Source organism: Urocitellus parryii, chromosome 3 (assembly GCF_045843805.1).
Source record: "Urocitellus parryii isolate mUroPar1 chromosome 3, mUroPar1.hap1, whole genome shotgun sequence".
In the NCBI taxonomy this organism is placed as follows: domain Eukaryota; kingdom Metazoa; phylum Chordata; class Mammalia; order Rodentia; family Sciuridae; genus Urocitellus; species Urocitellus parryii.
Window position 1 is genome coordinate 92,890,062 of NC_135533.1, and position 12,014 is coordinate 92,902,075.

The 12,014-nt window shown below is 43.7% G+C and overlaps 1 protein-coding gene across 2 annotated transcripts in view; it reads left to right on the forward strand.

Moving 5' to 3' along the window:
• Positions 1–12,014, forward strand: part of Eepd1 (endonuclease/exonuclease/phosphatase family domain containing 1) — a 115,178-nt gene that overhangs the window by 59,995 nt on the left and 43,169 nt on the right. For both annotated transcript variants that reach the window (XM_026387624.2, XM_026387626.2), the window contains exon 3: positions 7,007–7,058. In XM_026387624.2, the coding sequence (XP_026243409.2) occupies positions 7,007–7,058 (52 nt within the window). The remainder of the gene's footprint in view (positions 1–7,006; positions 7,059–12,014) is intronic.

Sequence of the window (12,014 nt, forward strand, 5' to 3'; positions counted from 1 at the left end):
ACTATTTCCCTTTTTCTTCCCACCTCTCTCCCCCTGGTCCTTTTTCTTTACTCTGCAGGTCTTCCTTTGATTTTTATGAGATCTTCACCCCTCCCCTGTCTTTCTTTCCCCTTTTCCTCTCTAGCTTCCACATTTGAGAAAACATCTGACCCTTGACTTCTTGAGTTTGGCTTATCTTCTTATATTTTGTTCAACATAAAGATTTCAAGTTTCATCCATTTTCCTACAAAAGACATAATTTCATTCTTCCTTATAGCTGAATAAGACTGCATTGTGTATATACTACATTTTCTTTATATATTAATGAACACCCAGGCTGCTTCCATAGCTGGGCTGTTATGAATTATGGTGCTACAAACATGGGCATGTACATATCGCTATAGCATGATGATTTTGATTCTTTTTAAGAAATTTTTTTTAATTGGTGGACACAATACCTTTTTATTTTTATTTATACGGTGCTGATGATCAAGCCCAAGGTCTCACATATGTGAGATGCATGCTTTACTGCTGAGCCCCAGCCCTGACTTTAATTCTTTATCTACCTCGATTTTAATCTCATTATTTCTCCTTGTGTTCTAGGTCTTCCTCCACCCTCCTGGTACTTCCCTTGCCATCTCCTGACAGGCTCCTGTTCCTCTTCCCAGCTCTGAAATGGTGATGGCCTAGGGCTCTGTCCTTGGTTGTCCTCTCTCTCTGCTCATCCTCCTGAGTAATCCATCCCCCTCAAGCACCGTCTTCCTGATGTCCAAATCTAGAGCTTAGAACTGCTGGGCTACAGCCAGTTACTGGTTCACACTCCACTCAGAGACGCCAGGTCTTGAGCACCATGTGTCTAATACCTAACTCTCCGTCTCTGCCCGGCTTTGCTCCTAAGCAGATGGTCCCTCCAGCCCCTAGTTTCACAAGCTGGAAACTGAGGTGAGATTTCTCTCACTTCCTCATATCCATTCATTCATAAAACCCTACCAGCTGCTCATCATGTTTAGAAATAACCCAAGGCTATTTTCCTGACCAAGCCTTAACCTTTTCTAATACGGACCATCTTGGGTCTGACTGTCTCCAGTATTGTCACTCCCAATGCCAGTTCATTCTTCACACCAATGGCTGTTATTAGGTATCTTCTGCCCTAAATCATTGATGGTCATGCCTTGCCCTGCAAATGCAGTTCAAACTCCCCAGTGTGGCTTACCAGATTCTCTGAACAGGCTGCCCCTACCTGCTTCTGCAGTGTAATCATCCAGCTTCTTCCCCCTGGCCCTCTTGGGTCAGCGTATAGTCCATGAGTGGGCTGTGCTCACCTTCTGCCGTGGCTTCCAAGCTCATGATGTTCCTGTCACCTTACCTAGAACACTCCTGTCCCCTCTGCCTTGTAAGTCTATAGTTGTCAGCTCAGGAGTCTCTTCCCAAGGAACTGTCCAGTTTTGGATAGTGTCCTTCCGGCAGGCCACAAAGCAGTGCTTGACCCTTGAGGGTGCTCATCCTGTGGCTGATGTACTTGCCTAGTTCTTCTGTTAGAATCGGATGCTTGAAGTCAAAGGCAGTATGTGCTCATCAGCACCCAGTAGAGCCTGGTGTATAATACATAATCCTTAAGTATTTTATCCATGCAATGATAAATGGATCCATTGTCGAGCATTTATTATATACTTATTACATGCTGTTATATCTCATGTATTATACTGTAACATAATAAATGCAGTAGAAAGTCAAGTCCTGGAATCCTCAGAGAAAAGGAGTTAGAGTGAGTTCTTGACTCTAGTCCCCTTTAGGTTATCATCTGTCCTGGATGATAACCAAGCACAAGTGTCTCTAGAGTTGGGAGTGTAGCCCTTACACATTTTGTAGTCCCTATAGAGATGTCTTGTGTGTGTTCACTCAGGAATCACTGAAGTTCATCAGTCAGCAGCCCCAAGCCACCCAGTCTGCAGGGATATCCCTAGCTTGTTTCTTCTACACCATGACTTTTCTTCACCATCAGTGTGTGCCTGGCATTGTCCCCGTCATCACTTCTAATTCTTTTATAAGCCTCACTCTGCCAGATACTACACAACTAAACAAGACATCTGCCCTCAAACACCTTGCCTTCTTGAAAGTTTGTTAGCAAACCGATTGCATGCATTCTGTGTGTTTCTGGGTGCTGTCCATCTTAACTTCAGAACTTGCCCTTGAAGTTGTTTCTTTTTCTAAATACATCACTGCTATCAGCTGCTCTTGTATGATTTGCCTCTCTTCTCAAAGTGGCATGCAGAAAAAGAAATTGCAGTTTATTGCAGCTTTCATCTGATGGGGCTCTGCTGCTTTCAGAAGATGCTGACCAAGCACCATGCGACCAACAAACATATCCCCATTGGTCTATGTTGGAACCTAGGAGATTCTCAGCAAGACACATATTCCCTGTCTTGTAGGGCATGATGTAACATGGGGCATGTTGCATCAAAACATCCCAGTCCTGGGGCCACTTGTGGCTAAGAGAGCACCTAGCGATTAGCTAGAAGGCATTGCCATGGGTTGTGATGAAGAATCGGACCACCTCTAGGATAGGCTCAGAACCTTTCTGCCCTCATGGACAGCTCAGATAGCTCGCGTCTCCCATTACTGCCTGTAGAATGGGTGTAGATGTAAATTCTCCCCACCCTGCTAACCTTTACCCTGACTGGTTCCTGTACATTATATTAGCTCTTTGATTTTTCTCAATAAACGAGATCCTGCTTTGACTGTTCTCCCAGGCGGGTCTGATTGTCCTCCGCCAGGGAGGGCTGGGTGTGGGCGGCCAGGCGACCTTTTCCTTTCTTGGCCCGTCCTGGTTGGGGCATGCTCCCCCAATCTCTCTCGCAGGTCAGGAGGGAAGGGGGGGTGCTAAAAACCCCAACAGTGTCTCACCCCTGCCTGGTACCCAAGCAACACTGTAGCTCCTCTCAGCTCTTTGAGGGCAGAGATGATGAATGGCACAGCTTCTAAACTGTAAAGAGATATTCAATATATGTTTGTGAAATTAGCAGAAGGAGGAAGGGAAATTAGGGAGGGGCAGAACTGAAAGTGAGATATCAGATTCTCTTCCAGGGCAAGAAGTTAGATAATGTCAAATAGAAGATTTGGTAAATAGGTTGGTGCTTCTTCATACGTATGAAATTTCTTCCCAGAGAGTACCTGATGTGCTAGAAGAATCTGATAACTGAAATAAGTATCCCAAATTTGAAGAGTGTCCAGTAAGGTTGGAAATAACATTAGGATAGTTACATAACAGAAGAGGCACAACATGCTTAAGAGACCCAAGGAAATGAGCAGCTGCTCTTATTAACATAATGGTTCCTGTTTTGAAACTCAAACTATTAGAATTGAGCATCTTATATTCTGTCTCTCCTGCCCCTAATGCTGTCCCATCTAAGTTCTAATATTTCTATTTTGTCCACCTTCCCTTACTCCCTTACATTAATACTATTTAGTGTCAATTTTTGGAGATGTTAAATGGGGTTTAGCTCACATGCCATTTTCAGTAGATTACTTTTAGCTCCCTGGAGTTGAATTAAGAACTACTCTGAAGTTGAATTTAAGTACAGTGTAGGAAATTTCCATGGGAAGAGGTGGAAAGGGCTGGAGAGTCACAGTGTGCATGCCAAGTGTTTACCATCTCTGTTCTAGAGCCCAGTAGAATGAGGAGACCAGGGGGTGGTAGCTTTCATCTTTTTACCTAAATAAGAGTCAGCTAACAGCTTGGGAGGTTGAAATAGGAAGATGGCGAGTTCAAAGCCAGCGTCATCAACTTAGGAAGGCCCTAAGCAACTCAGTGAAATCGTCTCTAAATAAAATACAAAAAAAAAAAAAAAAAAAAAAGGGCTGGGGATATAGCACCCCTGGGTTCAATCCCTGATACCAAAAAAAAAAAAAAAAAAAAAAAAGAAGTCATCTCAATTTCATTTTCATTCAGAAAACATTGGCTTTCAGATCATGTTCTACAGTGGCTGGAGAGTTAAAAAGCTGAACAGTACCTCAACCCTCAACCTTTTCTCAAGCCTGTTGATAGCTCTTTTTTTTTTTTTTTTTAATTTTATGTCGTTCTGAGAATCAAACCCAGGGCATTGCAGGGCCTTGCACATCCTAGGCGAGCACTCTACCACTGAGCCACAACTCCAGCCCAAGCCTGTTGATATCTGATACTAAATCAGACCTCATGACTGTAGAACGGGCAGGAATAAGAGACTGTCCTTCCACTGTCAATATTTTCCAGTGGTTATTTCAGAGGCAATTTAAGCTGCTGAAACTTGAGCTCAACTAGATACTCCCAACTTAGCATCTAAGTTGCCATCCAAATTGCTAACTTGGAATCTTAGATTTGTATATTGGGAATCAGAATGTGCTGGGGAGTGGCCAATGGCTTTGACCTGCCGCTAGGCATATTTCATTCATGACTGTCATGCAACTGCACATAGCGGCTTTTCCAAGGATGAATCTATCCAGTCATCTTATTTGAAGCATTCTTTGTCAGAGAAACCAAAGTGTAGTCTGTGTTTTTTACCCACCCTGGAAATGTCTGAGCTGGAATATCGGAGCTTTGAAAGCAATTTGGCCCTTAGGCCTCTGGGCCCTATCAGTCAGTAAACAGTCCTTGAGCTGCTCTCCATGTGCCGGTTATAGGCACTGCAGAGGTCATTATGTGTTTAAGAATGTCTGAGCCAGGCGCAGTGGTGCACACCTGTAATCCCAATGGCTCGGGAGGCAGAGGTGGGAGGATCGTGAGTTCAAGCCAGTCTCAATAACTTAATGAGGCCCTAAGTAACTCAGTGATATTCTGTCTCTAAATAAAATATAAAAAAGGACTGGGATGTTGCTCAGTGGTTAAGTACCCCTGGGTTCAGTCCCTGGTACCAAAAAAAAAAAAAAGAATGTCTGAGCCCGATCCACTAGGAACTTTTACACTTGAGAGGAGACAGACAAAAGCATCCCAACAAACAAATACTGCAAATATACCAGTAAGTAGACCCAGAAAAATACAATGTGAACAGGGTACTCTTTACCTTGGGAGTTCAGGAAGGCTCCCTGGAGGAGACGGCATTCACATTTCATCTAGAATGAGACCCTGAGATGGAGTTTGTGTTATAAAGCTCTTGGGGAAGGCCCTTCCAAGCCAGAGAAACAATGAAATCAAACCTGTCCAGTGGAAAGAAAGAAAGCTGGAGTGGTTGGAGTAAGGGAATGCCCAGAGACCTGTCCATTATCCCGGATGTTCGCTAAATCTTGGTTGTTGGTAGTGGCTTCTTATAAGCCTTGAGAACATTTATTGCACTTCCTGGAGCTGCTTTCAAATAACCCAGTGCATTTGATTAGATGCACTTGCTTAGTCGTCCAAAGAGAGGGTGAAGAATTCTGGAAGTCAAGGTGAACCTTCCAATGGCATAATCCTGTGGAGGGAGCCAAGTGGAACAGGTGGAGAACATCTCTGCTCTTCAGAGCCTGTGCAGGTGGTGAGAGTGCGGGCTACAGTGACCAGTCACCCCAGCACATTAGCCAGGTGGAGAAGGAGCCATATCACCATCAGCAGCTGACCTACTCCCTAGAAAATCTCCTTGGACACTTGTGCTTCTACCTGTGTGCTGAGGCTAGTGCAGGCCTTCCCTGCAGCCTTAGCCATTTGCTCATTGGATACATGAACCCTTCAAAGCAGCATGTCCAAAAAAAGGAAAATACCTTCCCTATAAAACCTGTATCTACCTTTGAATTCTTTCTTTCCAACTGCTGGCTGCAGTCTAGGCTCAGGCCCCTAGCTTGGGAACTGACAAGTTGTCTCTCTCCCCTGAGTGACTTGGTAGATCCCTCTGTGGACAGCCTTCGTCACAGCTCCCTCCCCAGGCAAAGCTGTTTTGATTTGGCCTTTTCAAGTTCTTGCTTTCACCTCTTTCAACTCCTCCAACCTCTATGGGGCCAGGCTCCTCTGTGCATCTCTGTGCACACACCTGACATACCACACATCATATCCTGATTTGACTCTAGCTTCAAAGAGGCTGTGAGCGCCTTGCAGGCAGGGGCATGTCAGAAAACCACGTCCATGCTCAGCCACTACACACAGTACGGCTCCAGCAGTGTTGCTGAGTTGCTGAGCTGCTGAGCAGGTCCTCTTTGTATGTAGCGATTTCATCTATTTTCTCATTATCATCAAAGGCACACCAAGTGAAAATGGGTACTGAATATGGGTAGCTGTTTTCTTCTTCATACTCATCTAAATTTATTCAAATTCCTTGCATGAAGCAGCTAAAGTTACTTTTAGAATGTTTTGTGGAGAAATGTATATAACATCAAATTTTCCATTTTTGCCATTTTTCAGCGTATGGTTCAGTAGCGTTAGCACATTCACACTGTGTGTAGCTACCACCACCCTCTGTCTCCTGCACTTGCTCATCCCAAACTGAAATTCCATTCACATTGCATAGTAACTCCCTATTCCCCGGATGGTCCCATTCTCATTTCTGCCTCTATCAGCTTGACCACTCTGGGTCCCTCATGTAAGTGGAATCATGCATCATCTATATTTTTGTGACTTGCATGTTTCACTTAGCATAGTCTCTTCAATGTTCTTCTACGTTGTAGCAGGTATTAGAATTTCCTTCCTTTTTAAGGTTGAATGACCTATTCCATTGAATGAATACAGCACATTTTGTTATCTGTTGATGGACGTTGGAGCTGCTTCTACCTTTTGGTTATTCTGACTACTGTTGCCATGAACATTGGTGTGCAAATACATTTTCAAGTGCTTGCTTTCAACTCTTGGGGAATATCTGAAAGTAGAATTGCTGGATAATTTGGTAAAAATTACCTGTAAAATTTAGAAGCATTTTTTTACTATTTTTGGAGTAGTGGTTCCAATTCAAACTAAAGGTCACTGTAAGATGAGAGGTCACAAAAATGCAGGCTGAAATTCCACACTTCTGTTCTCGCAACTTGTGTGATGCTGCTTGGTGATATGACATGATTTGTTTTCAAGTGTGGTTTTGATTTTTTTTTTTTCTTACAGCATCAAGCTTCTAGCTGTGCAAGAACTACTTGACAAAGAGGCCCTGGAAAAGGTAAATATTTTGTTCTTCCTGCCCCATCTTCACAAACTGCAGAGTGCCACACATGGGGAAAAGTCTGCTTCTCCCAGTCACCAGAGACAGCACTTATGGCAAAGGTGGTCCGTTATTTTGTATTCTGGATAGTGAGGTGTACACAACTGTAACCAGAACTCTCCACATTGCTCATACTTTGTTCACACTTGCCGAAGCAGCCTTGCTGGTTTCTCCAGGGTTGTGTGAAGGCAGGGGTTTGACCTGCAACAGGGTGGGCCACACTAAGGAAAGGCCTTCTGGGGTTCACAGCACCACGAGCCAGAGGTCTCCCACCAGCCAGGTTCTGAGCTCACCCCTTCCTGCCCCTCTGCTTAGCATTTTCTCTCATCTGGGTATGTGGCTGATGGAATTGAGACCTGACAATGTTCAGTAACTTGCCCAAAGCAAATGAACTAAATGGAAAAGTAATGATTTGAATCCCGTAGTTTCATTTCCCAAACCAGTGCTTTTCTATTTAGCAGGCAAGTTTATAAGTTTGTATCCCTAAATTTTAGGCTATCTCTGAGGATTGGGAAACAATACTATTGCCATGAACATTGGGGTATAGATATCTTTTCAGGTGCCTGCTCTCAACCCTTGGGGACTATACCTGAAAGTGGATTAACCCACCCCCAAATTGATGTTTCACTGTCCCCTGAAGAGACATCCAATGTGTCTCTGTTTTCTATGTTCAGGTCAAGTCCAAAACAAGACCCTTTCCTAGTTGTAGGTTCAAGTTCGGCATGAGAGTTGGGGAGACTGTACAAAGCAGGCGGGGCAGGTGCTGAGGAGGACAGGCCCCCACATGCCACACCTTGGGCCGCAACTTATACCTACTCACCTGGGGTAGCTCAGGACTCTTCCTGTAGGCATAACTATGGGTATTAATTGGAATAGTTATGCTCACATAAAAGCAAATGGTTTGAGAGATAAGTACCCAAACAATATGATTTTATTTTTTGGAATTTAAAAATGGTTTAGATCAGTGGCCAGTCTACTAGCACTAAAGCAAATAAATTCTTTAAAATAAGCACCAAGCAGTGCTGAGGGGGAGAGAAGGGTCTGAGTTCTGGTGTTGTATTTAACATCCCCTCAGCCTCGTTTCCAACCTGGGTCAAACTGAGATAGTGTTGCTGTCTAGCCTCAGAGAGGCGAGAGGAGGACTAAATGAGTTAATGTAGTAAAAAGGCTTTCTAAATACCAAAAGCACTCTACTCATATTAATTCTTAATTACTTGTATTAATTCTTAATATGCATTCAGCCATTAAACCACACTAGGCCTGGCTATAAAAGCTATTATCCAAACAACAGCACTGGATATAGACGGTAGATTAGATAAAGGTATTATATCAATGCCAACTTCTCCTTAATTTGATAATTTGCTTGTGATCATATATGGGATTGCTTTTGTCCTTGAGAATGATAGCTGATGTATTTAGGAATAAAGGAACATGAAGTTTAAAACTTGTTCTCAAATGATTCTGAAAAAAAAATTGTGATCTATCTAAGAGAAAGATCAGCATAATAATAAAGCAAATGAGACAAATTGCAAACAATGGAGCTTTCAGGGCGAAGGGGTATATGAAAGTTTTAGGTATGTTCTTGAAACTTTTCGAGTTGACTCTTCCCCCCCCCCTTTTTTTCTTCATTATGGTCACTACAGTTATTTGTGTTATTCCTCAAAATAAATAAATAAAGTCCCAAAACCTGGTAACTGTGGAGCCCCAGTGCTAAGTTTAGCAGTATAATAAAAATACACATACCAAAAATATAACTTAGGCTTTTGAGTTGTGTACTGTCAGTGTAGAGAGGCCACATAGCCAAGCCAGGGTGACTAACTGCATACACAATCTAACAGTGAAATGGGGCCAGATTGCTGTGGTTGTCAGAGGAGCCAGGTATATTACCCTGAGAATTCCTTGTAGAGGCTACCATGGCTTGGGACCAAAGCCTGCCTCCGTAATGAATGGATTATCTTGGGTTATTTATCCTCTCTGAGCCTTAGGTTCCCAGTCAGAAAAAATGGAAATCATAATCCCCAATTCACAGAGGTTTTGAGAGGGTTAATTGGATAGTCCATGTGAAGATCTTAAGCCCTGTGCCCAGCACTCAGTGATCCCCAAAAGTTAGCTGCTGTACATATTCTTCCTCCTCCCCCTCTTCTTCTGCCTCCTGTCTTCTTCTCTCAACAAGTCTGATGATGAGTTTGTGTTGTTTCTCATCTCAGTAGATGAACAGCAGAAAGCTGATCTTAATGTGCACAGGGGCAAACTGAGAGCCAGGTGCACTCAGTTTCCTTCTTTCCCCTCTGTGCATTGGTTCATTCATTCTTTCATGCAGTAGGCATTTGTTGATATTTCAGTGTGCCAGTAGAAAACATTTCTAGAAAAGTCCAGAAGCAACCAGGCATCACGAGTTTGGTGGCCAGTTGCATTTGGGTTAACACATGATATATTGCCTGCAATCGTACTATTTTTTGCAGTAAGATTGGGCCAGTTGATATGCTGAAATAAGATATGTTCCCTGAGAGCCTCATCACTGACAGATTCCCTTCCACTGAGAAGTTATTGGTTTTTTTAAACTATAGAGTTCTGCTACTCAAAGTGTGGCCCACAGACCAGCAGCATTGGAAACCTGTTAGAAATGTAGAATCTCAGCTCCCATCCTAGATCCCCAGAATCAGACCACATTCTAAAAAGACTTCAGGTGACTTGCATGCACTGAAGTCCAAGAACATTGCTGCAGGATCATTGATTATCAACATCATGACTGTTTACTAGTTTATAATAGTCAGAGCCTGTGAGAAGTCAATTTTTTTTTCTTTATGGCCAATTAAGCTCCTTTTTATGGCATCAAAATAGAGGTAGACACCATCATGCTAATTCTAAGAACCTTGTTTTTTTGTTTGTTTGTTTTTAATCTTTGACTTGCCTGCTGCTTCTTTTCACTAGGAACATAGTCTTTATTTAATTTAGCAGGTAAAGCCTGCAAGAAGACCCCAACACACACAGCCTGCAGACCTCAGACCTCTTTGTCTTGTAGCTGGGTGTCAAATGGCAACCCACTTTTGGGTTGTGTAGTTACTAAACTCCAGAGACCCTATAATGATGGAACTGGACAGTTCTAGACCCAACAGTCAGGAGTGTGGAGGTCTCCCTCTTATAAAATGGGAGCGATTCTGAAGGGGTCCTCTCCCTCGTAGGCATGGGTAGGTTAGATCTGAACAGTAAAGGATTTAAATGATAGAAGACATAATATCAAACACTAAAAAGAAGCCGCAGTGTTTGGAGGTCTCACAGAGAGTAGTTTTTCTCACTGCTATCGGCATTACTGTGATCTTAGTATTTTGGCTGCCTCAGCCGTGTGCCTGAGTTGCACTTTCCCTGGTGGTTCTCGGAGGAGAGCCTTTCCATTTTTAGAAGCGCCGAGGTTTTCCTGCTTTGTACAGAATTCAGAGCCAGTTTACTCCCAGCCTCACCTCTATTTGGCAGTGGGACCTGGCAGAGGACATTCCTCTGAGGCCCAGGCCCCCTTTCCTCATCTTTAAGACCCTTTTCTATGGTTCCCTCCCATTCAAACTCTGGGGCTTCATTTTATATGATCCTTGCTCACCTGTCAAAGGGGATATTTGGGCTTTTTGTACTCTTGTCTTCTATGTTTTTCTGAGATTGACACCTGCTTGAAAAGCTGCCTGTGTGATCCAGGCCTGTTGGGGGCACAGGCCACCCATCTCACACCTGTTGTTCCTCTTGCTCCAACCCCCAGTCCCCCCATGCTCTAGGCCACGACTCAGCCATTAATCCCAAGTCAACTGAGTTCATGCTCCATCTTCTAGAACTGGCTCTGAGGGTGCACAGCTGGGGGTGACTTCAGCTCAGCTGCCCCTTGCAAGGGATCTACTGGGCTAGTTACCCACCAACCTCAGTTTCTTTCCAGCTTCTTTACCCTTGTGGTCCTTATTGGGTTTGAGGGCTTTTGTGTTTCATCCGTTCTACTCACCATCAAAGCAGGCTTTCTGAGAAGACATAAATGGTGAACACATGACCGGTGAGCCCAGGACATAGGCCAGTAGGGCTCTGGTTTTTACCTCTTACTATGGGTCTTAACTTAGGGGCAGTAGATTGGGGAGAAGGCTTGGAACACCTAGCAGGTTAAATCTCTGGATTTCTCTTCTCCACCAACATGGCACAGAGCTAGTTCCCAAACTAGTGACAGTGATTTGTCACTTACTGAAAAAATAAGTCATAAACCAAACAATTAGCGATCTAAGTCTCTTTGTCAGTTTCTTATTTCAAAAAATTGTTAGAACTGTGAGCAGGGCATCTAATAGATATAAATATCGGGCATGTAACCTCTCTCAGAGAAAGTGTTTTGGATTTAGATGTGCTTTTTTTGTCACATTTCCATCAGGTCCCAAGAGCAAGGAATTACTTTGAGAAGGATGCACGTCATGCAGCCTGTGTGCTCTTTGCTTTGAGAGTGGGACCTTTTTATTTTTCTGAACTTAAGTCACAGGGACTTGTTTCCCAGGCTTTAAAAACAGGCTCATCTAATCCTTTAAACATGGCATTGCATGGAAGGAAATAAAAATATTGGTACAGCTTGATTTAGAAAGATCGTTTTTCAATGACCCTTTCAAATGGCTTCCTGCAAAGCTGCAGACAATAGTTTGGCCAAGTCACTCCAGCTAGAGGTCACCCTCACCCTGGCAGGACCAAAGGGCGGGCCACCAGCTGACCCAACCTAGACCAACGCCTGTCTGAAAAGCTGCCTGTGTAAGCCAGGCTTCCTGGAGACACAGTCCACCCAGCTCACCACGGTTGCCTGTTCAGCCTCACCCCACCCCGGCACCCCCAGGCCACAACTCAGCTCACAAGTCAACTAAGTTCATGCTTCATCTTCTAGATCTGGGCTGTGGGGTATGCTGCTGGGTT